Below are 24,172 nucleotides of genomic sequence, written 5' to 3' on the forward strand. Positions count from 1 at the left end.
CCCGCTCGGCTTCCTTGCAAGCCGGGCACCTCCTGGCAGAAGTCGCCCTCCCAGTCAAAGCCCCCGGGGCCACCCCAGTGCCTCCCAGGAGAACAAGGCTCAGGACGGGGGGGGGGGGGGGGGTGCTGACCGACCCTCTGACACGCCCCGTGCTCTGAAAAGTGGAAGGAAGGCGAGGCGAGTGCCCCCGCTCACAGCCAGCCCTTCCTCCTTCTGATCCATAGACTCTTTCCTGCACACGGTTTTCCTTTTTTTTCAGGTATGGGTGATGCTTTACATATTGCACTTAACACAAATCAGTCCATATCCCAAGGCTTTAAAGGTATCCTCTGTTTTCTTCTAACAGTTTTAAAGTCCTGCCTCCCATAGTTCAGTCTTTTCATCCACTTGAAGCAGATTTCTTGGGAACGGTGTGAGCCGAGGCCCGGCGTGTGCTTCCCCCATCGATCACGAATCCCACCGCGCGCAGAGCAGCCCTCGCGCAAGCTCCGCGCACGCGGGCTCGGCCCCCTGGCCCGGCCCCTCCCGGAGCCAGTGGCTGCGGCCGGCCGCACGGTGGGTCCTGTCGCGGCAAGAGCAGCTCCCGCCATGCCCCCAGCAGCACCTTATCCTTCTTCAGGATCTTGACTTTGGGGGGGCTTTTGCTCCTCATAAATTTCAGAAGCAGCTTGTCAAGTTCCAAAACAAGCAGACACGCAATGACAAAATCACTGGTATTTTGACTGAAATTGCCTTGAACCTGCAAGTCCCCACGGGGAAAACTGTCACCTCCCTGAAACGGTCACTACTTGCTAACCAGCACAAATAACTCCAGCTGTTTGATCTCCGTAACCTCCTTCCTTCCGGAGGTTCAGTCGTCTGCCACGCCCTCTCCTCGGCCTCCCACGCCCCTGGGCTTCAGCCCCAGAGGCTGACGTCACGTGTGAGCAGTGACCGCGCTGTCGCACCTTCTCTGCCTCAGGTGTTTTACTTCTCCTGTCTGTTCGTCCGACAAGGATTTACGGAACACCCGCCGCGCGGCAGGCGCGATTCCAAACCAGGACCAGACAGGGAGCCCCGCGCTCCCTCCTCAGACTAGCCAGGGCCCGGGGCTCCGCGCGAGAGGCGCTGCTCCCAGCCCTGCTGGCTCGGAAGAACGCTCTCTCCAAATTCCGCCATTACAGATGGCGTTTGCATAGAACTTGCTGGTAGCTGCTCTTCATCGAGTTAACAATTCCTCAGTTGCTAGTAGTTTTAATCACGAATAAAACCTGCATTTCCCTGGGCGTCTCCTCTGCAGCCACGCCGGACCACGAGGCTGAGTCCTGCGTCCGGGCCGGGACTGCCCCCTCCCTGGACGCTGGTGGGGGGGCCTGTGTGCCGAGCGCGGCTTGGAGTCCTGATCCTGGGTGACAAGCGGGCCGGGGCCGCGGCCTTCCTTTCTCCTCTGTCTTTTTAAAGCCCAACGTTGAGGCAGCTCCGGCCTTGGGCAGACAGAGAGCACCCCTCGCCCCACGCCCTGTTTTCCGGAGGAGCCTGCGCAGGACTGGACGGGCCTTTCCTCGTGTTCGGGGCAGACGCGCAATGCACGGCTCAGACGCAGCGGCCAGCGCGGGCCCGGAGGCAGCTGGCCCCTCCCACGCTGGAGGTTTCAGAGCGGAGTCCAGGCCGCAGCGTCCCCGTGCGAGGCCGTCTGTGCTGACAGAGACACTGGGGAGCCCCTGCACACCCCACCCACAGTCCCGCCGACGCCTCGATCCCGGGGCAAGGCCATGTCCCCGGTGAGAGGGCCGCCCGGTCGCCTGGCAAAGGCTGTCTGCTCTCGAGCTCGCGGGCCAGGGGCCCCGGAGCCTGTGCTCCCGCGCGCAGGCCAGCGCACAGCGGCCGCGCCACCCCCGGGCCTGGGTCCGCGCGCGACGCCAGGGCTCAGTCCCAACACCGCCGGCCCGCACCCCGTGCCTGTCACCTCTTTCTCACTCGCCCGGCCCCGCACCTCAAGGGACGATCCCGCCCGCCTGGTTCACGGAGGGGCTGGTCGGACACGTGGGCGCAGGCCCCCCGAGAGCCTGCGGCACAGGCGGCAATGCTTGGGGACGGGGCCTGCGCGGCCGCGGAGTGTGGAGAGGGCAGCCGCCGGGGGTCCGGGCGACAGGGCCTCCAGACCGACCAGAGCAGGTCCGCACACGTGCAGACACGCAGCAGAGGGCTCCAGGTGGCAGGGCCGCAACGCCAGGCGCTGGCAGGAGTCCTCGGCCCAGGGCCCACGGGGCCCAGGGAGGACCCGCCACGGAGGCCGAGGCGGAAGCCCTGCCTGGGCCCAGCCGCAGGGCTCCCGCGGCCTGGGGGGGACCCCCAGCCGCTGGGGGCAGAGGCCCACAAGAACTCCACGCATGAGGCTGAAGCTGCCGGTGTCGGGACGGCGGGGGTCCCGCCTCGGGGGCGGGAAGCGCACCGCACGCGCCCAGCAGACAAGGCACCTGTCGGGGCAGAGACCAGCGGGCGGAGCCGAGCGGCCGCATCGGCCGGGCAGGGCCATCCGCAGCAGGGTCAGAGGCTGCCAGGCCTCTCCAGACGCTCCTGTGACCGCCCTTAACCACGAGGAAAGGGGTGCAGCAGCCGGAGCGGCCCCAGGGGCACAGCGAGTGGGGGAGGGGCCCGGGCACTGCCCCAGCCAGCGAGTGGAGCAGCGGGAGGCCGGCCCCGGGTCAAGGGACCCCCGAGGGGGAGCGGGAGGGCAGAGGCACCAGCCCTCTCCGCCCGAGGGGGGGAGCCCACGTGAGGCCTGGGCAGAGCGGGGAGGGCCAGGGTGGCCCAGAGAGACCCCCACCCTCCTGCGGCCTCACGAGGGCGCCACCTGCTGTCCCTCCTCCTGGGGTCTGAGAACTGAGCCCCTAGGTGCAGCCCTTGGCTCAGTGACCTCAGGGAGCAGAGGTCAGAGGTCAGGACTCTTGGCTCTGACCCACCTGGTCTCAGCCCCCAGCTCTGGCTCAAGGCCCCGCATTCCTGCCTCTCCTCTTTGTCCCCCGAAACCTCCCTGTGCCGGCTTTGCCAGATGCTCCCGTGAGCGTTTACAAGAACTCCCTGCCCACCTGTGTCTGCTCCCGCAGAGCCCACCCGCCACGAAGTTAAGACGTTTTGCCATTTAATTTTCACGTCATTTCTCACACTCAGAGAACAGCCTTCATGGTTCCAAACCTTTAAAACATGGTTACTCCCAGCATGTGTCCATTGCAGAACGTGGCTCATGTATGTTTGAAAAGGATCATGTCTCCAGTTTCATATATAAAACGAAGCTCTAGTTTAAAATACTCTTAAGTCCTTATTGGTCTTGGTTTATATATTTTGGGCGCCAAGTCATTAGACACACACAGATTCAAAGGCCCTGGCCGCCCGGTGAGCCGCTGCCGCGAGCCGCCAGCCCGGCGGGCGTGCCGGGAGCACTTCTCACCCAGAACAAGCGTTTGCCGAGAGGCACCGAGTCCCCAGACTGCACCTGGGGGGAGCACCTGCCCGGAGGGGCCGCTCTAAAGGAAAGCCCTCCGGGGCCCGGAGGCGGGTGGAGAAACACTACTCACCGCAACCTCCGTGACTAAAATGTCAGTAATACTTCCCAGCACGGTCACAAAGTCGAAGACGTTCCAGGCGTCTCTGAAGTAGTTCTAGGCAGAAAGGAGGTCAGTGAGTGCGGGGGGCTGGTGAGGTCTCCGCCAGGAAGGGGTGCGTGGAGGGGCCCCGGCCAGGAGGGGGCCAGGGGGCCGGGGGGGGGGCCGCGCCGTGGGGGGCAGCGCCGAGCCAGGCAGGCAGACACCCGGCCGGGCGGGGGCGGGGCCCGGGGCCCGGGGCCCAGGGACCCTGCTCCCAGGAGCCAGGCCAGGGACAGAGGTGGACGCGGGGCCCTGACGTGTCACATATGCTCAGGAGCTTGGGGAACCCCAGCTCCGAACTAGGAGCCCCCGGGCCCCCCTACAGCGGCCAAGTCCGGACACAGACCGTGCCCCGAGGGGCCCAGGCACGTACCAGCACCCCGAAGGCGATGATCTTCAGCACGCACTCCATGGAGAACATGGATGTGAACACCATGTTCAGGCACTTCAGCATCAGCTCGTACTCGTACGGTGCGTCATAGAACTGCCCGGAACGAGAGCTGTGGGCCCCAGGCTCCGGGCTTGGCGGCCCCAAGGCTCCCACGATGGGCGGGGCCGCTGGGGCTCCCGTCCGAGCGCCTCCCCGCCGAGGACACCGGTCCCCACGCCCCGTGTCCTCCCCCCGCCGGGGCGGGACTGACTGGCGCCGAGCCGGCCCCCGCCCCACAGCCCCACCCCCTGCACGGACCCCCGCCACCCGCACGGACGCACCTTCATCATCAGCACCACGGTGTTGAGGGCGATCATGGCCATGATGAAGCACTCGAAGGGCGGCGAGACCACGAACGTCCACGTCTTGTACTGGAAGGACTGCTTGTCCTGGGGCATGTGCCGCGTCAGGGGCTTGGCACTGATGGCAAAGTCGATGCAGGCTCTCTGCTCGGGGAGGGAGGGCGCCCGAAGCTCAGCCTCCGCGGGGCGCCCCCGCTGCACCCCCTCGGCCTGCCTGGCCTACGTGGGGCAGAGCCGGGAGCGACGCCCGCAGAGGGGCCCGGCGGGGCTGCGGGGGTGCACGCGCGGACAGGCTGAGGGGGGCGCCCACCTCGTTCTTCTCCAGGCTGCACTCGGACATCACCTTGTCCCCCTGCTCCTGGAAGGTGATGATGATCAAGGCCACAAAGATGTTGACGAAGAAGAAGGGGAAGACCACGAAGTAAACCACGTAGAAGATGGACAGCTCCATGCGATACCCCGGGCTCGGGCCCTGCTCCTCGTAGGTGGCGTCCACCGAGTGTTTCAGCACCCTGGGCCGAGGACAAGCCTCCGCATCAGGGTGTCCGCAGGACGTGGCCCTGAGGAAGTCGGGACTGGCGCCCGATGAGGCTTCCTGGTCTGAGCCCAGAGACGGCTCGGCCGCTCGGAGCCCGAGCCCCACCCGCGGTGCGGTCTCTGCTGGAGCCGGGCGACCTCCCACAGGGGCCGCTGGGGGACCTTCCAGGGCAGCGCCAAGTGCCCAAGGTCCTGCCCCCAGCGGGGGTGGAGAGGCCCTGCAGTCCCCTCCCGCCCCGCCCCGCCCCGCCCCACCGAGCTGGCCCCTCACTCTCCGCCCATCCACTCGGCCAGCGCACCTGCTTCACGGACCCGGGCTCCGCAGGGGGACCTCCTGCCTGAGCGTCCGCCCCACCTCCCAGCCCGGGGGGAAGCCCTGCCCTCCGGTGTGGCTCTGAACTCGAACACCTCCCAGCCTCCTGAGCAGCAGCCACCCGCCGGACACAGGGAGGCGCCCCGTCCTCCCTCCCTCTCGCCTCCAGCCACTCGGAAAGCCTGTCCGGAGGTCCCCACGCAGGACTCTGCTGTCCGTCAGCCTGAGGGCGGGGCCGCGTCTCGAGGGCAGGAGCCAGAGCCTCAGGCACCGCGAGCCAAGGCCACGCAGAGCCGGCCCGCCCCCCGCGCCCCACCTCCCGCCCGACGGCCGGGCACCAACTCACATGGGCCAGCCTTCCCCCGTGGACACCGTGAACAGCGTGAGCAGCGCCCAGAGCACGTTGTCGTAGTGGAAGTCGTATTTCTTCCACTGCCGCGGCTGCGCCTCCACCTCCTCCCGCTCGTAATCCAAGTACTGACCCCTGGGGCGGGAGCACAGCGAGGTCGGGGGTTACGAGAGGGTCCAGACAAACCCACGCCCTCAGCGGAGAGAGGCAGGTCCGACAGGCGGCGCTGGGACAGCGGGGTGTCCACGTGCAGAAGAGCGACGGGGCACCCCTGGCCCGGACCACACAGCGAAGCTCATAACCCCAACTGGATGAGCGGCCTTCGCGTAAGAGCTAAAACCGCAACAGCCTTAGAAGAAAACACAGGGGCCTCAGAATTGCAAAAGGGTTCTTAGATACGACACCGAAACCGTGAGCAACAACAAGAAAACCAGATGATTGGACTTCATCAAACTTTAAAGCTTCTATGCTTCCAAGGACGTCGTTAACGGTCAGAATGGGGCAAAACAGCGGAAAGTCACCGATCTGATAAGGGAGTTGAATCTAGAACATAGAAGAACTACTACAGTCACCTCATGTAAAACTGGGTGAAGGGCCTGAGGAGGTATTTCCCCGAGGACGACGTACAGACGCCAGCAGCCACGGGGACAGACACGCCACAGGACCCCTCACAAGGGCGCACGTCAGAGCCACAGAGACGCCACCCGACCCGCCGGGACAGCCACCGCGGGCCTCCCCGCGAGGAGCGCAGCACGTGCCGGGGAGCGCGGGGGGCCGCCACGCTGCCGCGCCTGCAGGCGGGGGCGCGCGTTTCCGCGCCTTTGGAAAGCGGCCCTGCACTCCCTGAACGGGGTCAGCAGAGTCGCCCCAGGGCCCGACCCATCAGCCCGCCACGCGGGGTCAGCTCAGGAGGAGCGACGCCCCCTCTGCCCACGCGGACGGCGCGCACGTCCCCAGCAGCACGGCGCCGTCCCCCTGCAGGTGAACGGGCAGACGGGACACACCCCTGCCCAGAGTGGGACGCCGCCTCGGGAACACCCAGGCCACAGGCGCTACGGTGCCCCCTACAGGAAATGTCCAGAACCGACAGCCGCGGGGACAGAACGGAGCCCGGTGGCCGTGGAGGGCTGGCGTGCGGGGCGGGGCCCACCCCTGGGTGGAGCCGCTTCTCTCGGGCTGTAACTGGTGACCGGGGTCTCAAATGGGCTGTGCCGACAGGGGAACACGCCTGCGAATGTTCTAAGACCTGCAGGCTGTGCACCTTCACTGGGTGCCTGCTATGATGCATGAGTTACATCTCAGTAGCTACTTCCCTGAAGAAACAAAGAATCCTGGTCTTTTCAAGTAAACGGTGCTGGGCCGCGTGGGTCTCCGTGGACAGAGAGCTGGAATCCCTCCAGGCCGATCACCAATCAAAAGGTGAGGCAAAAGGACAACTACTAGGGGCAAACGTAAGAGACCACCGCCCGCCCTTGGGACAGACTTCTTAAACAGGACGGAGTCCTAAACATCAGGAACAGGAATCAGACTGACCACCGCCAGCCCCTGTCCTTGAACAGACACCGAAGGAAGAGCAGAAGGCCCCGTGGGGGCCGCAGCCACACGTATGCCCGAGGAGCGCGTCCCGGCTTCAGAGGACAAGACGGACAGCGTCCCCAGGACCAAGGGCAAAGGCTGGCACAGACATGCCGGGGGGTCGTGCCCGCGGTCAGTCTGCCTGCAGGGGCAATGCCCTGGCCCCCCGCAGGGAGGCTGAGAGCAAGACAGGGGCCCCAGGACCAGCGGGTTGTGGCTGGCGGCACCCTGTCCACACTGGTGGGAGTGCGATTTCCTCAGGGACATGCCAGCCCCCGCGAGGGGTGACGAGCACCACCCACAGCCTGCGTGCGCACCTGGAGCCGTGGCCCATGGGGTCCCACCGCGCAGCTCACGCCGCCTCACGCGGGCCTCATGCGGGGCCCACCCAGGAGCCCATCGGGCACAGCGGGCAAGGGAGGGCGGCGTGGTCCCACGGAGAGCGGGACCACAGCCGTGGGCAAGGGGGGGGCTCGCGTCCACACAGGCGCCACCTCTGCTTCACGGACCCCGGACTGGGCCTCCCCGGTGCTCTGAGGCAGGGCCAGGCCCAGGACGGCGACAGCGGCTGCGGCCATCCCGGCAGGCGCCGTGCGGGCCCAGGGCCGGGCCCGCCCGCCAGGCCCCAGCACGCCCTTGAGCCCCCGCGCCTGCGGCAGGAGGAGCCCGGCCCGGCGAGGCTGGCCCCCAACCCCGGGCCCCGGTGCGGCCCCCACGCGCCCGCCGGCCCCACGGCACCTGCAGTCCCGCTCCAGCTCCTTGGACTCGTCCGTGCAGTAGAAGAACTTCCCTTTGAACAGCTGCACGGCGATGACGGCGAAGATGAACATGAAGAGCATGTAGACGACCAGGATGTTGAGCACGTTCTTCAGGGAGTTCACCACACAGTCGAACACGGCCTGCGGAGGGCGCCCGCCGGCTCAGCTCCCGCCCGGGGCCCAGCGCGGAGGAGGCCGCAACCCGAGGCCGCGACCCTGGGGGCCCGCCGTCCACCGCCGTCTCTCCCCCGGGAGGGAGGGCCGCCCCGCACAGGACAGCGTGGGCAGGCCGGCCGCAGAGCAGGGACGGCCCGGGGCCCGGCCGGCCTGTGGCAGGAGGGGCTGACCCAGAGGGACAGCGGCCGGGATGGGAGGCGGTCCCGCCGGTGCTGCGGACGGACGCAGGAGGCGGAGCCCGCAGGACACGGCTGGGCATCGGCCCTGCTGGGCGGGGCCAGAGAGCGCGGTGCCCGCCCCACCCACGGAGCGCGAGGTGTGCGCAAACCTGCTGGAGGGGCCCCTCCCAGCGCTGCACACCCCACCCCACAGACGCTGCAGCAGGATGGGGCCAGCCACATGTGCACGTGTGTGTACATGCCTGTGCACACTCACACGGCACACCCATACATGGAACGTGTGCGCTGCCCGTGCACCGCCCCCACCACGCTCGCTCACATGTGCGCGCCTGTGTGCACAGCACACACATGCACACAACACGTGCAGGTGGCCCCCCACGGCTAATGCCCCGACTCCAGGCCCCCACCTTGAGCTTCGGCAGCCGCTTGATGGTCTTGAGGGGCCGCAGGACGCGCAGGACGCGCAGGGACTTGATGGTGCTGATGTCCTTCCCTTTGGACCCTCTGGAAGGAGAGACACACACGCAGACACAGGCTGCACCCACGCGTGTCCCCACAAAGCCACCGGGGCCCGGGCCACGCTCCCCGGGCAGACGGCCGAGGGGCTCGGCCGCCCCAGCCACGCAGGCACCTCAGAGGCCTCGTCGGAGTGGACGAGGGTCCAGCCGGCCACACCGGGGCCAGGGGGCGCGGAGCCTCCTGGAAGGAAGGGCCTGCTCTCCCGGACACCCCGCCCCCTAAGCAGCTCCCGCCTGCGCCCGCGAGGCAGCCCTTGGAGGGGAGGGAAAAGGGCCCGCAGGCCACCGGCTCTGCAGGGGCCGGGAGGGGCCATCTGAGCCGCTGCCTGCCCTCCCTCGGGGGCCTGACACCCCTCACGTGATGTCAGGCAGACGGGGAAGGGGGAGGGAGGGCAGGGGCCACAGAGAGACAGTGAAGAGGCAGAGACACCAGACAACGAGGGGGGGAGACAGGAGGGCACCAGGGCAGGAAGGTTGAGTGGAGAACATCCCAGGCTCAGGAAGCAGGCGCCAAAACCCGGGACCTCTGGGGCCCCAGCAGGCCCCTCCCAGAGGAAGCCAGAGGGGACCCGGGCAGCTCCCTGAGGCTGGCGGGGCCCCAAGACCTGTCACGCTCAGGGGCCGGCCCTCCTGCCACCCGGAAGCCAAGGCAGGAGCTGAGGGACAGACGCGCCCACGGGGCAGGGCCAGGGCTTGAAGCCCCAGCCCATCCAGCTCAGAGGCCGCTTCTCCCCAAGCCCAGGGGACCTGCGTGGGGGGCGGGGTCCCTGCCTCCTCGTGGCAGCCCAGCTCCGGGGAGAGTGAACTGCGGGCCGGGCAGGCTCCGCGGGGGAGGGGCCCCAGCGCTCCACCCCGGCTCCGTATTAGATGGCACTTCCCCAGGAGCGCGCCCCCTCCCAGGCGGGACCTCCCAGCCTCCGAACACCCCGGTGCTAGGGCACCCCCCCCACCCGCTCCGCAGCCTCCGGCTGAGACCGGCAGGGGACCGGGCCCAGGTGGCGGCCCCGGTCGGACGGACGGCAGGCTCCGCAGGGCCGCGGGGGAAGAGCCCTGCCTGCTCCCTGGGAAGCGGGGCTGGCTCCGCGTGGGAGCAGCCCACCGGGCGGGCCGCGCCTCTGTCCTCTCAGCGCCCGCCCCTGCTCAGAGGCTGCCTCCCTGGCACGGGCGACGACGCCGCCTCCTTCCCAGGGAAGGGGGGCAGGGAAGCCCCCGCGGAGAGGCTGGGGGTCGCCAGGAGGCGGTCACCCAGAGAACAGAGGGAGGGACGCCGCCGGGGCCTGGGCAGCAGCTGCGGAAGGTGCCCCCGGCAGCCACAGTCCCCGCTCCCGCGGCAGCTCCGACGAGACCGGCCCTCGGGCCCCGGCTCCCGGCCCCCAAGACGCGCTTGGACACCCTGCCCCCTGCATCTTGCGGGACGGCCCAGGCCCACCCGCGCCCCGGAGGGCTGCCCCCCACCCCGGGCGAGGGGGCCACGGGCCTGGGGACACGGCTCCGGCAGCATGCAGCCCGGAGGGTGGCGCGGAGGGTGGAGGCGGATGAGCGGAGGTGAGGCAGTGATGCGACGCCCCGAGGGGCAGCTGTGATGTGGGCGGTGGGCGGGACGGGGGGAGGCATTACCCCATGACGCTCCTACCGGGGGTCCAGCAACAGGGAGACAAAGAGAAGAGAGTGCGTGAGGAGCCGGGCCGAGGGCAGGGAGGATGCAGCCCCTGCCCTCGGCACCTGCGTCCTCGGGTTCCCTGACCTCGGCACCGCCTGCCACTCCTAGGTGCGGCCCGGCTCCACCCGGGCCTCCGCGCCCGCCTCGGCCCGTGGCCACGCGGGCCCGGCCACAGCAGGGCTGAGCCTCGCGCGCTCGGAAACGAGAGACAATGGCCCAGAGCCTGGCGGGGGCAGCGCCCACCAGCACCCCTGCCCGGCCCAGCCTCGGCGCTGCGGACGCGGGCGGGGCCCTGGCTCACGGGGGCGCTGACTCCTGAGAGCGGACCAGCCGGAGGCCTGCCGCCCCCCTCAGAGCCGGCGGCCGCGTCGGGGACGAACAGGCTTGGGGTCCCCCCGCCACACACCGCCCAGGTCCGAGCAGACAGGGACGGAGCGACAGGCAGCCCTGGAGGTGCCCCCAAACCCCGTCACGCATCTGGGGGCGCAGCCGGCCAGGTCCAGAGCAGAGGTGGGTACTTACGAGAAGGCAAACGCCACCAGGGCCCCACTGACCACAATGAAGTCCAGGATGTTCCACAGGTCCCGGAAGTAGGCCCCCGGGTGCAGCAGCAGCCCCAGGTCGATCATCTTCGGGGGAGAAACACAGCCGGGTGGGCAGGGTGCTTCAGACAGAGGGCAGAGCCAGACCCCAGAGCCCGGGCCGCGCCCGGTCCCGGGGAGGCCCCGCCCAGGCACACCCTCGGAGAGCCTGATGGGCCTCTGGGACTCCAGGCCATCGCCCCCAAATACCCCCGCGTGGTCGTGACCGGCTGAGACCCGGCCTGGGCCCCGCGGCCCTGACGGTCGGCAAGCACCTCCGCTTCCTTGTCTGTGAGCTGGGGTGACCCCGCCTCCCCCAGGTAGGTGGGGAAGCAGCAGCGACATGTGGACACGCCCAGAGGCGAAGCTGCCCCGAGGCACCCACAGGCCCAGGCCCAGCTGCCCTGCATGGGGGACCGACAGGGGCGCATCCGCACTGAACGTGCGTCCGCGCGCTCGCCGGCCACTCGCCAGACACCAGCTGACAGAGAGCGATGCCCGTCCACCCTCGGCACAGAAAACGGAGCTCGCGGGGGTCGGCGGGTCCCCGCCCCCCCACCGCCGGGCCCTCCCACAGGAGCGCCGTCAGCACCACGAGCCCAGCAGGGACCCTGTTCCGAGCCCGGGCAGCGCCCCGCGGGCCAACTGGCGCGGTGGCCAGCCCGAGGGAACGAGGGCCTTCGGCATCCCACCACCCGCCCTCCGCGGGCCCCACCAGACGCGCAGACGGGGGTCTGCGGGGCACCCCCATCACTCACCTTTATCACCATCTCGAAGGTAAAGACGCCCGTGAAAATGTAGTCCAAGTATTTCAGGACCTACGACCAAAAGGAAGATGATCCTCGAAGCGGGCCCGATGTTGGAGCCAGGGCCGTTTTGGGGGCTCCAGGCCCCCCTGCAGACCTCGGGGCAGACAGCCCGGCAGCCAGGGGCCCTGTGGGCAGAGGTCGTGGGGAGGGGCCTTCGCCTGCGGCCGCGGACCCGGCCCTGGCTCCCACTGTGCGCACGTCTGCACCCTGCCGGTCCCCCCGCGGGCCCCCCCTCCAGGACAGCGGGCTGGACCCCAGCGCCGCCCAGCCCCCCGCGGCCCTCCCTCCCCAGGACAGAGGGCTGGACCCCAGCGCCGCCCAGCCCCCCGCGGCCCCCCCTCCCCAGGACAGCGGGCTGGACCCCAGCGCCGCCCAGCCTCCCGCGGCCCCCCCTCCCCAGGACAGAGGGCTGGACCCCAGCGCCGTCCAGCCCCCCACCGCCCGGCGGGGACACGCACGTTGTTCCTGGGCGAGTCTGTCCGCACGGGGTCCTCGGCGGCCAGGGCGATGCTGCTCAGGGCAATGACCACGAGGATGACCATCTCGAAGTACCGCATGGTCACGATGTAGTGGCAGAAGCGGCGGAGCCTGGGGGCCGAAGCAGGGCTCACCCAGGGCCCACAGATGGGCCGCGGGTCCCCTGCTCGGTCCCCCTCTCGGCCTCTCCCGCCGGAAGCTAAGCTCTAAGTGCTGGGAGGCGGCGGTCAGGTGGCGGGTGGAGACAGAGGCCTGAGAGGGAAGCGGCCTGTCCCGGGAAGCACGATGGGAAGGCTGCGGACACCCGGAGCGGGCGGCACACGGCGGCAGAGCGGCGGTGTGATCCGCCGGAGCGCGGCCCCAGTGACCGCATGGGTCGTTTTGCTCTGTTCACGCACGTTCTGGACCCTGGGCACAGGGCTCGCAGGGCACCAGCACGCAGCGTGGACACGCGCCAACGGCAGGCTCTCAGAGGCTGACAGACGCCACAGCACAGCAGAGGACGGGGGCCGGGCGGGCAGCGAAAGGCCCTCTGCCAGGGCGGTGCGGCCGCACGCAGGGCCAGGAAGGGGCAGCCATGGGAGGCGCACGGGGGTGGGCCCCTCTCCGGCCACTGCGGGGCCGTGCTCCCGCTGCGCCCTGCCCCCACCGGCCATCGCTGCCCCTCCGGCCCTGGGCCCCTTCCTGCCCTCAACAACTCCTATCCCGAGCACCTTCCATCTGAAAGGACCCCCGCGCCGACCCGCTTCCCTCTCCCTTGAAGGTGTCTGGTCAGGGCCACCAGCCCCGCCCGCTCTGCCCTCCGCGCCCTGCGGGGCCACCACTATCAGGCCCCCGGCCGCCTGCCGGCCCTTCCGCCCCAGGACGCTGCGTCTCCGGCCCTCCACCCCACCCCCCTCCCAACTGAAGTTGCAGGCCCACCCGGCGCTGTTGCCACCGCCCAGCGCGGCCTCTGGCTGCCCGCCTCCCCTGCTCAGCAGGCGCCTCGGCACAGGGGCACCGGCCGGACTAACAAAGGCGGGCGCGTGACGAGGGGATGGCAGACGCCGGCGGCTGTGACGGGGAGACCGAGGACACATGGATGTCGAGTGTGCGTGACACCCGCCCGCGCAGCGGTCACGGGCACGGGTGTGGCGGGGAGGCAGACTCACAGGTTGGTGGGGCTCAGGCAGAACATGGAGCTGTAGGGGACGATGGGCCGCGGGCCGCTCCGCATCGCCCCGTCGGCTTCCGCCTCCTTCTTCCCCGCGGCCTGGCTCTCCACACCGCCACCTACGAGGACACGGGGCCGACAGGTTAGCAGCGGCGCGCACAAAGCCCACGTCCCACCGTCCTCGCCAGCTCCAACCCCAGCAGGCGGGGGCGCCTGTTTGTAGACCCGCCCCAGAAAGGCAGCGAGGGAGTGTGGCTAAGAGCACAGCCCGGCCAGGGCCGAGCCAGCGCTGGGGACCCCGGGAGGCCCCTGCACGAGCCCCGCGTCGCCAGGCCGAGGTGCCCTGGGCTGTGGACACCTCTGCCTCCACTGGGACCCCTTGGTCTAGATGCGCTAAGGACACCAAAGCCCCTCGGCCCCGGACACCAGGGCACGTAGGGCACCCCCGCCCGGTTCCAGCTCGGGGCTCCCCTGGAGAAGAGACGTCACGTGGCTGCCTCTGCCGGGACTCAGTCGCCCTCCGGAGCCTGGTACCCACCCTGCCGGCCAGGACCCCGGGGAAGGCCCCACTGCGCCGGGGCCGCAGGGACGCGGGCGGGGAGGGCGCTGGCCGGCAGGCACGCCCCACGCCGTGCGCACCCTGCACAGATGCTCGCTCCACACCACGCCCTCCACAGCGACGCCGCCGCAAATCAACCTCCCCAGGGTTCGAATGGCCGTGACCCTGGCTGCTTTTAAGTAGATACTGTTCTCCACGCGTAGGATTTTCTCACGATAGTTTTCCATTTTCACTATCCGAATGTGCGTGCCCATCCCCGTCGGTGACCCTGTTCCCGAGAGCTCAGAAATGCCAGGGACAGTCCACGCGGTGGCTGGAAGCCAACGCCCACCTTTGTGTCTCGCCGTTGCCTCTTACAAGAAGCACCAAGGCAACAAGGCGGTGGAAGGGCGACCGGAGGGAGAGCGCGCATCCCCAGAGCGCGCACGAAGGCCCGGCTCCAGGCCCCGGGCCCGGCCCCGGCTGCTCTGGTCCTGCGGGGCCGGGCAGGGGCCGCGCCGACCGCCCCGCCCGGGCCGCGCCAGCGCCCCGCGCTCCCCCACCGAGGGGGAGGTCAGACAGCCGCACATCGCGCATTCCCAGCCCACACGGAGTCTGTCTCCTGGTCCCGTCTGGCAGACGCACCCCCCGAGGAGATCCAGCGTGCGTGCGCAGCAATCCCTGCTCAGCGAGGTGGCCGCGGCCCGTTCTGTTTCAGTAACAAAGAGTTACAGAACCACAGGAGACAGACTGCGTTTGCAAGACTGGTACGAAACCTTATACTGTGGATATTAAAAATGCCTGCGAATAGTTTAAGTGATAAAACAGCAGCTGATAATGCGATTAAAAAAATACTGAGAGGCTATATAAATGCCTCTCCATCCCAGATAAGCTCAATACAAAACTAACAACGTGGGGAAAGGAACCAGCCGCACGGCAGCCGCGGGGCCCTCCGGACGGGATCCGGGGGGTCATTCCCACTCGGCGCTACAGCTTTAGCCGCAAAAAAGGTTCCACGATGATCATGCCTCACCTTTCCGTGGAGAGTTTTACTACTTCACTCTTGTTTTAGTCCTCGCCCGAGGATACGTTTATTGATTTCAGAGACACGGAGGAACGTCAACGGGTTGGCTTCCGTGCACACCCGGACCGGGAACCGAACCCGCGACACCCTGGTTCACAGGAGGACACTCCACCCCACGGAGCCACCTGGCCGGGGCCAGAACGTTATTATTCCGAAAGAACAGCCTCTTAGACTCTTCCACAACAGCAACAGAGCAAACCGAGGACAAGGAAACTGGGAAAAAAGACCCGGCGTGGGCTCGCTGCGGGCTCCCGAGGCTCTGGAGAAGCAGAGCCGAGGCCCGGCCTGGACGGACCCTCTCAGAGCCCCTGACGACGGGGCGCCCCCAGGGAAGCCCTGGCAGCCTGAGAGGGCGGGACGAGGCCCCAGGGAGCACAGATGCGGTTCGCTGCCGGGCTCAGCTGCCGGACGAGAGGGACTCGACAGTGCGTGTCGAGCCCTGAGGGGCGGACGCTCAGCAAGGCCACGGCAGAGGGGACCGGGGGGGCAGGGGGGACCAGGGAGGCAGGGGGGACCGGGGGGCGGAGAGGGGACCGGGGAGGGTAGAGGGGACCGGGGGGGGCAGAGGGGACCGGGGGGCAGAGGGGACCGGTGGGGCAGAGGGGACCGGGGGGCAGAGGGGACGGGGGGGGGCAGAGGGGACCGGGGGGGGCAGAGGGGACCGGGGGGGCAGAGGGGACGGGGGGGGCAGAGGGGACCGGGGGGGCAGAGGGGACCGGGGGGGGCAGAGGGGACCGGGGGGGCAGAGGGGACCGGGGGGGCAGAGGGGACGGGGGGGGCAGAGGGGACCCGGGGGGCAGAGGGGACCGGGGGGGGGCAGAGGGGACCGGGGGGGCAGAGGCGGCCACGGGAAGGGGCCGCGCAGCCGTGCTCGCCCGGCGCCGGACTCCCGGGCACGGCTCTCACGGGCAGGTTCAGAAACAGGCTGAGCGGAGTCGCCTTTGGGGACGCGAGCAAGCGAGCGCGCAGGGAGGGGAACGGGCCCGGGCGCCCTGCGAGGCGTGAAGCAGGGCAAGGCTCCGCGCCCGACGGCCCCTGAGCAGGGCTCGGGTGAGCCCAGACCGGGTGCCCGGAGCCCTGACACAGGCACCTCCAGAGCGGGGGGCAGGCTGCGAGGGGAGCTGAAGGCGAGGAGGCCGCGAGGCAGGAGCACAGAGGGCGCGGGGGGTGGGGGCTGCCGGAGGAGCCAGGGCTCGGGTCAGGTCTCCTTGGAGAAAAGGCCAGTGCCAGGCCTGCCCCGGGAAGGGACGTGAGGGTCCCGGCACGCGTCGTCACTGACGCCGACCGGGAGCTGCCAGGGACTTCCGGAGCAGGGGGGGTCCAAAACGCCCACCTGAGGGGCTCCCGCGGCCAAAAGGGGGGCACTTTAAGCATCAAGAATAGGAGTGTGTTCATAGGAATGAAACACAGCAAACATGTAAAAATCCAAAAATTCACACTTCTATCTCTTGGTCTCACAACTCACACTTTTGAAAACCTACACATAAATAAAGGGACAGAATTAAGCTTGTTTTTCTGCTTAACACAAGTACGAACTGTATTTCAGAAGTAAGTTCTTCCTTGCAGAAAACGGCAAGATAATGAAATACACTAAATGGCAGTGCCTGCTGAAATCTGGGTGACAGTCATCGGTGTCTCCTAACGCACGAGGGGACGGGGGGGGGGGGGGCGGTTCACAGAGGTGGGTCCGGCCCGGCGAACATCAGTCCCAGCATCGCCACTAGGAGGCGGGACCCCGTCTGGCCCTGCCACCCCGAAGCCCCCAAGCGCCGAAGCAGCGTCACCCGCTTCCTCTCAAGTCTCCAGCTCTGTGTCCGGCAAGCAACGGCGGTTTGGGCCCCTAGGGACAGGTGGCACTGTCCGGAGGTGACGCTTTCTAGTTGTCACCCACGGGGCGCCACTGGCACCTACAGGGTCAAGGCCGGGAATGGCGCTAAAGGGCCCAGCTGCAGAGAGACCGACAGGCCTGCCTCCCACCCAACGGCCGGCTCCCCGGAGGCACTGAGCACAGAGGACGCAGGAGATGCGCCGAGTGCGGCCATGGGGGGGTCCCCAGGACAGGCGACCGAGGCCCGCACGCCCACGGCGTGAGCACCACGAGATGGCCCAGGCGTGGGCTACTTCTTGAGGGCGGGCGACAGAAACGTGATGGTCTGTCACACCCGTTCCTACTTTCGATGTTTCAATTTCCCACAGCACGGAGGGTCTGCAGTGGCCACGGACAGCAGACTGGGCACACGGGGCGCGCTCCGGGCCGAGGACGCAGCGAGAGGCGGCGGACGAGGAAGAGCCCGATATGCTGACGCAAGAGGGTCCGTTGAGGGAAGGGGCGCAGGTTGGGGGGCGGGAGGGAATCCGAGATGTGAACGTGGCGGTGAGTCCCCAGCCAGCAGGAACCGGAGGCGGAGGCCGGTCCCCAGCCACCTCCTCCCACGCCCTCCACAGGCCGCGCAGTGTGTCAGGAAGGGCAGCCAGGCCTCTCGCAGCCCACGGTCACAAGGCCCTACCGACGTACGCGAGCAGGTCCCCGGGGCCACGCCGCCGCCAGGTCTGCGGACCCAGGAGGGGCCGTGTGGCGAGCGAGGGCTGTGCAGCAGGGTCCCCATGGGGGGGTGCGGGCACCGTCACCGGCGGGCGAGAGGGCCCCGCCCTGGGCAGAGACGCGCTGAGCGCAGGCCTGGGGGCTGCTCCAGGGGTCGGAAGGGAAGGGCTCGGGAGGCGCGCGGGGCTGCCGGGCAGACGCTGCTGCGGAGGGACAAAGGCGGGCGCGCGTGGGCGGCTCAGCGACGCAGGGAAGCGAAGGAGCAAGGGCTGAGGTCCAGCGTCCTCCAGAGTCAGGGTCTCGTCGAAGACTCAGACCTGGACCGACGTCCTCCCGGGCCTGACTGACTACGGGAGCCGGATCTCGCCGCCCTCACGGGAGGGGGGCTGCTGAGCCAGGAAGCAAGCAGGCCGCCCGGAGCCCGCCCGTCAGGCCGCCCCGGGCGGCGGGACACGCTTCCTCGTGGCCAGGGGACCCAGCGTCCATGCAAAGCCTCCACCGTGAGAAAATAGGAGGACGGATGCGGACGTTTCAGGGAACGAAAATACTCCACAACCACCGCAATGCACAGGAAAACTGTAACACAACTTCCCCACTTGAAGTAAATATAAGTAAACAAACAATTCCTAATAAGAAACATCACCAACATCAGATTCAAAAGCTCAAAATAAAAATGCGCGGATGACTAGGAGATATGAGATGAGAGCTGACCAAACTCAGAAGACAAACGGGGCGAAAAAAAAAGACAAAATCATCTGAGAAAGAAAGTTAAAGAAAGTTACCCGAGAAAGGAAGTTAAAGAAAGACAAAAATCTCCCCAGAAATCATAAGGGGGTCCAGAGAAAATGGGTATGACGGAGGCAGAGCAAGGGAGACAGAAGACAGACGTGGGTGAGCTGAGCGAAAATTACGAAAGAAGGATCGAGTTTGCAAAGGGATCAGAGAGGAAGGCAACGACAGGACAGGCAGGGTAGGTCCAACGTCGGCATAAACCGTGACATGTGAAAAACAAAAGTAAAACAATGGAACAGAACCAACATTTAGAACTAGACTCCCAGAAATTACCCCTGAAATGAAATCAACACCCACCGATTTAGTTTTAACAGAAGCGCCCGAGCGACTCACTGGGAAAGGGCAGCCTCTGCCACACGCGGTGATGGAACCAAGGGGAGCCTGGGGGAGGGGCGGAGCCCCAGGCCGAGCCCCACGCCACGCGTGGAAACCCTCTCACGGCTCCAGCCTCGGGAGCGGAGCGGAGGGGCCCCCCGCCTCACCGCACGCAGCGCGACTGAACCCCCGGGGGCCCCTGCACGGTGCGCGTGGGCAGTGGAGGGAGGGAGGCCGGCCGGCTGGGGCCCTGGGGCCTGCGGGACGGCCCGGCAGTGGCGCTTCCTTCCTGGGTGTTTACACCCTCACGCATTCTCGGCACCGGAAAAGCTACCAACCCCAAAATGCCAAAAGGCACAGATTTTTTTTTTAAGTCCCAAGAAAGGCAGCTCCCTCCAGTCACAGGTCAAGGAGAGGCGCAACCCAGCAAGACAAGAAACTTACACCAGGCAGTCACGGCTCTGCGGCAGCCACACGCGGCGGCCCCCCCACACTGGTCACCCGGGGCCGAGGGGGCCGCCGCGACGGCCACCCTCAGCACCCTGAACGATACCGGGGTGGCATCAGAGAGAGCCAGGGGGGTCCCTTCCCCCTCCCTGTGGTAACAAGACCCCACCCCACGCGATGGCAGCAAAGATCACGGCGGCGGGGGCGGGGGGGGGGCGGGCGGCGGGGCCCGGACTTCTGTTGCCGCCCAGAAGGAACAGGGGCCCCCCGTCCCTTCGCTTGGTAGAACGAATCTCGGCGGAAAGCCCGGGTTTTTACCGACACCCGGCAACAACACGGTCACTCCCTGCTGTGTCACTGGAGGCCTCGTCGGGGGCAGAAAAGGCCCTCCCAGCATCTCCCAGAGGGGCAGGGCCGGGCAGCAGCTGGAACCCCGCCCGGGCCGCTGGGACTCGGAGTCCCCTCCCACGGGGTGTCAGCGGAGGTCACGGGAGAACCCGGAACTCCGCCCCACCTGTCCCTGAGGCAGCCGCCCGCACGCCGCGGCTAGGGGGGCGTCCCGGGGGGCCGGCTACGACAGGCGACTGAAACAGGGCTCACAGGCTAACAACACGGTACCGAGATGTCTAGGTCTCAATAAAAACCCGCTCGTCACACTGAGAATCAGGGAAATATCCACCTCAATGAGAAAAGACAGACAGCAGGTAATACAGATGTTGGAATTATCTGACAGTCATTTAATGCGCCCATCGTGAACATACTCCAGACTGTTAAGAACACACTTGAAACAAATGAAAAAATAACCTCAGCAAACAGAAAACCTCGGCAAAGAAATAGAAGGTATAAAGAGGAACCAAACAGAATTTTATAACTGAAAAATACAGTGACTGAAACTGCGACTCAGAAGACAGGCCTAAGGTGGGATAGTGCGGGGGGTGGGGGGGGGGTGCGGCGGCTGCGAGACAGGGCGGGGCCCGGCTGGGGCAACAGCCGGAAACGGACCGAGCCCCCGGGGCCTTTGCGACTATAACAAAAGATCTACCGTCCGTCTCACAGTCCTGAAAAGAAAAGAGAAAGAGCAGAGCTGAAGGCACATTCAAAGACACAGTGGATGGAAATATTCCAAATTGGGCAAAAAGACATTAACCCTGCAAATTCAAGAATCTGAGCGAACCCCACACAGGATAAGCCTAAAGAAACTCATGCCAATATACATCATAATCAAACTTCTGAAATATAAAGACAAAGAAACACATCGTGAAAGCAGCAAGAGAGAAACATCTTACCTATGGGAAGAAAACAATTCGAATGACAGTAGATTTCTCATCAGAAACCATGGAGGTCAGAAGGGAGAGGCACACGTTTTTTCAAGTGCTGAAAAAAAAAGAACTGTCAACCCAGAATTCTATACCCAGTAAAAAATATCCTTCAGGAATGAAGGGGGAATCAAGACATTCTCAGATGAAGGAAAACCAAGAGAACCTGCCGCCTGCGGGCCTGCCCTGAGAGGGTGACCAAGGAAGGCCCTTGAAACAGAGCACAGGTTATGAAAGAAGAAATGCTGGGCTTTCGGGAAGGAAGGAGGAGCAGCAGGAGTCACAACATGAGTAAACACAACACACTTTCTTCTCCTCTCGCGTTTTCTAAATTTCTAGGTTGAAGCAAAAGTTACAACACAGAATGATGTGGTTCAAAATATCTGCAGAGGAAATATTTCAGACCGTTACACACGCGGAGGAGGAAGAGAGGCCACGTTCTCACCCTCCGTCCAAACTGGTGAAACGACTGCCTGGAGCACTGGGGCAGGTCTATAATACAACCACTAGAGCAAACATTTAAAAACCATACAAGGAGATACACTCAAAAATATTTTAGTTAAATCAAAATTAATTCTAAAATGTATACAAGTAACCCATGGAAGGCAAGAAAAATAAGCCACAGCAGGGGAAAAACAGAAAAAACAAAATACACAACAGCAGACCTAAGCCATAACATACATAATTACATTAAATTTAAATGCTGTAAATCTGCCAAATGAAAGACAGTTTTCACAGAGTGGATTAAAAACATGAAACATGACCCACCTACATGCTATCTACAGGAGACTCACTTAAAATTTACTATGTAGCTAGTTTGAAAGTAAAAAGGTGTAACATAAAAATATCAGTTAAAACACAGCAAGAGTGGGGTGTCCTTATGTCCGGTGAGGGAGACATCAGAGCCGAGAAACTCATCAGGAGCCGAGAGGCACGTCACACGGTGACCGAAGGGCCAGCCTTTCAAGAAGACACCATTCCAAAGGCGCATGCGCTCAAAACACGGCTGCGCGACACGGGAAACAAAAGCGCGCGGCACCGAAAAGAGAAACGCCGTTCGCAGTGGGGGACCGGAGCACCCCCGCCGCCGCCCACAATCGCGACGGTTAGACAGAGCACCGGCACCCACGCAGGACTCGGCGCCACCATCCGCCGACGGGGCCGCCGGCCCAGACCCAGACACGCGGCGCCGCAGGCTGCACCCAGCGAGCTCCACGGATGTGAAACCTCGCAGGGAGCCCGCTCACTGACCACGACATGACCAGCTAGACGTCAACGACGGAGAATAACAGGAAAATGGAGCTCCAGACACTCGGAAACTAAACAACACATTTCTCAATAATCAGTGAGTCAGAGAAAGTCCTACTGGAAATTTTTTAATGGGAACAAGTGAAGAGGAAAATATGACATATCAAAATCCGTAAGAGACAGATAAAGCAGTGCTAAGAAGAAAATACACAGCACACGATGTTCACACTACTGAAGAGGAAAAGACAAATCGATGATCCAAGCTCCCATCTCAAGAAAGTAAAAGAAAGCAAACTAAACCCAAAGCAAACTGAAAGAAAAAAATAAAGAGCAGAAATCAAATGCAATTGGAAAAAATAAACACAGAAGAAAATCAGTGAAAAGACAAAACGAGAGAAGACGCGAATCACCACAGTCAGGAAGGAGAGAGAGGCGGCTGCTGCGGGTCACACAGACAGCGAAGGGCGGGGCAGGGAAAACCGCAGCCCCCCACACCCCCCCCCAGCCCGCGCCCGCTGCAGCCGAGGGGACCGGCCTCTTCCCGCGCACGAGCCGCTGCAACCCCCCAGCGTGAGGTAGAGCGCGCCGCCCTGTGGCTGCTGCTGATAATCTCAGGCTCCAAAGATTAATGTGTCATTGGCAAGCGCTAGCAAACATTCAAAGGAGGGTTAGTACCAATTCTGCACACTCTCTTCCCAAAAAACACAGAAGAAACAATTTCCAATTCATGGGATGAATTCAGCATTCTGATACCAAAAACAGGTAACAGCACAAAAAGAAAACTACAGACCAATATCCCTCATGACCAAACAGCAAACTCAACAAAATATTAGCAAATAGAATTCAGGAATATATATAAATAACTACATACAATGATGAGTGGAATTTATCCCAGGGATGCGAGGTGCTGAGTATCTGAAAGTCAATCAATGTCCCTACCACACAGGGCGGGGCAAAAGTGGGCTTGCCATCGTTCGCATGGAGAAATAATGCAATAATGAGTCCATAGTGACACAGGGGTTACCTCTGTGTTTCTCGACTCACAACTACAAACCTACGTTTGCCCCCCACCCCCGCCCTTTACAGCCGAGAAAAACACAGCAGCAAACCAATCGTTGCAGAAAATCCTGGGACAAAATGCAACACTCATTCACTATAAAAACTCAGGAAAAAAGAAACACAGGGGAACCCGGTAGAGCACAGCTGCAGAAGAAAGCCCGAGAAGGAAGACAAAACTGCGACCGCTAAGAATGCCACGTCACGAGCAGCCAGGCGGTCAGGTCTCCACGTGGCCCAACCTCGGGGCCAGGAGGGAAGGAGGGGACCCGAGGGTCACAAGGAAACGCTCCTGAGCAGGCGGCCTCCCCGCAGGACACCAGGGAGCCCACAAACACCGAGAGGAAACCCAGCCAGAAGGACCAGCTTCTTTACAACCTGATGGAAATGAAGGCACCCGGGGTCCGAGTCCACAGAATGCAGTTAAATTAGTAATTGGAGGAAAATTCATAGCATGACATAATCACATAATAAAAGTTCAAGAATAAAATGAACTAAGCCTCCAACTCAAGAATCTAGAATAGGAGCAACAAAGTAAAACAAAAAGGCAGGGAAATGTAAAGATAAATTGGAAAGTAGTGGGTTAAAAAACAAAACCGTAGTAGAAGTAGTAAGTAAATTAAAATGCTGGTTCTTTTTATAACAATCTACAAAACATACAACCCCTAACTAATTTAGTAAAGAAAAAAGGGAAGAACACATAATGTACACGATTTAAAAGTGACAAAAAACACTGAACCATAGAAAGTTTTTTTAAATGAAACCACTTCTTTGCATAACTCTTCAATAAATGGTGTTGACAAAACTGGACAGATACATGCCCCAAAAAATGAAATTTAACTACATTCTTACACCGTATATAAAAATAAACTCAAAACACATTAAAGGCTTAAATGTTGTATCTGAAACCGTAAAACTCCATGAAGGAAACACAGATAGTAAATTCTCTAATATCGTTCCTAGAAATATTTTTGTGGATATGTCTCTTTGAGAAAGGGAACAAAAGAAAAAATAAACAAATAGAACCCTCAAACTAACAGCTTTTTCAAGCCAAGGAAACTATCAACAAAACGAGAAAACAACCACTGAATGGAAGAAGATATTCGCCAGTGATACATCCTATAAAGGGCTAATACACAAAATTTATAAAGAACTCATACAGCTCAACACCAAAAAAACAAACAACCCATTAAAAACATGGGCCAAGGAGCTGAAGAGACACTTCTCCGGAGAGGACACGCACACGGCCAACAGACACGAGGAGAGGGCCTAATGTCACTGATCATCAGAGAGACGCAAATTAAAGCCACAGTGAGCCTCCACCGCACACGCACGGGGACGGTCCCATCAATGAGTCCACAAACACAGGGGCCCCCGTGCGCCGCCGGCGGGA

General features: G+C 63.9%; 1 protein-coding gene across 1 annotated transcript in view; it reads right to left on the bottom strand.

The window, feature by feature from the left end:
• The window catches only part of CACNA1B (calcium voltage-gated channel subunit alpha1 B), a 122,700-nt gene that overhangs the window by 34,419 nt on the left and 64,109 nt on the right, over positions 1-24,172 (bottom strand). The window contains exons 21-31 of the mRNA XM_054584744.1: positions 13,440-13,560; positions 12,270-12,399; positions 11,761-11,820; positions 10,944-11,050; positions 8,651-8,747; positions 7,868-8,028; positions 5,552-5,689; positions 4,666-4,867; positions 4,335-4,499; positions 3,997-4,107; positions 3,555-3,638 (exon numbers count right to left, since the gene is read on the bottom strand). Coding sequence (XP_054440719.1) covers positions 3,555-3,638; positions 3,997-4,107; positions 4,335-4,499; positions 4,666-4,867; positions 5,552-5,689; positions 7,868-8,028; positions 8,651-8,747; positions 10,944-11,050; positions 11,761-11,820; positions 12,270-12,399; positions 13,440-13,560 — 1,376 coding nt within the window. The remainder of the gene's footprint in view (positions 1-3,554; positions 3,639-3,996; positions 4,108-4,334; positions 4,500-4,665; positions 4,868-5,551; positions 5,690-7,867; positions 8,029-8,650; positions 8,748-10,943; positions 11,051-11,760; positions 11,821-12,269; positions 12,400-13,439; positions 13,561-24,172) is intronic.

This window comes from Pteronotus mesoamericanus, unplaced genomic scaffold, assembly GCF_021234165.1.
Source record: "Pteronotus mesoamericanus isolate MK-2021 breed Mesoamerican mustached bat unplaced genomic scaffold, CSHL_Meso_final contig_78, whole genome shotgun sequence".
Classification (NCBI taxonomy): Eukaryota; Metazoa; Chordata; class Mammalia; order Chiroptera; family Mormoopidae; genus Pteronotus; species Pteronotus mesoamericanus.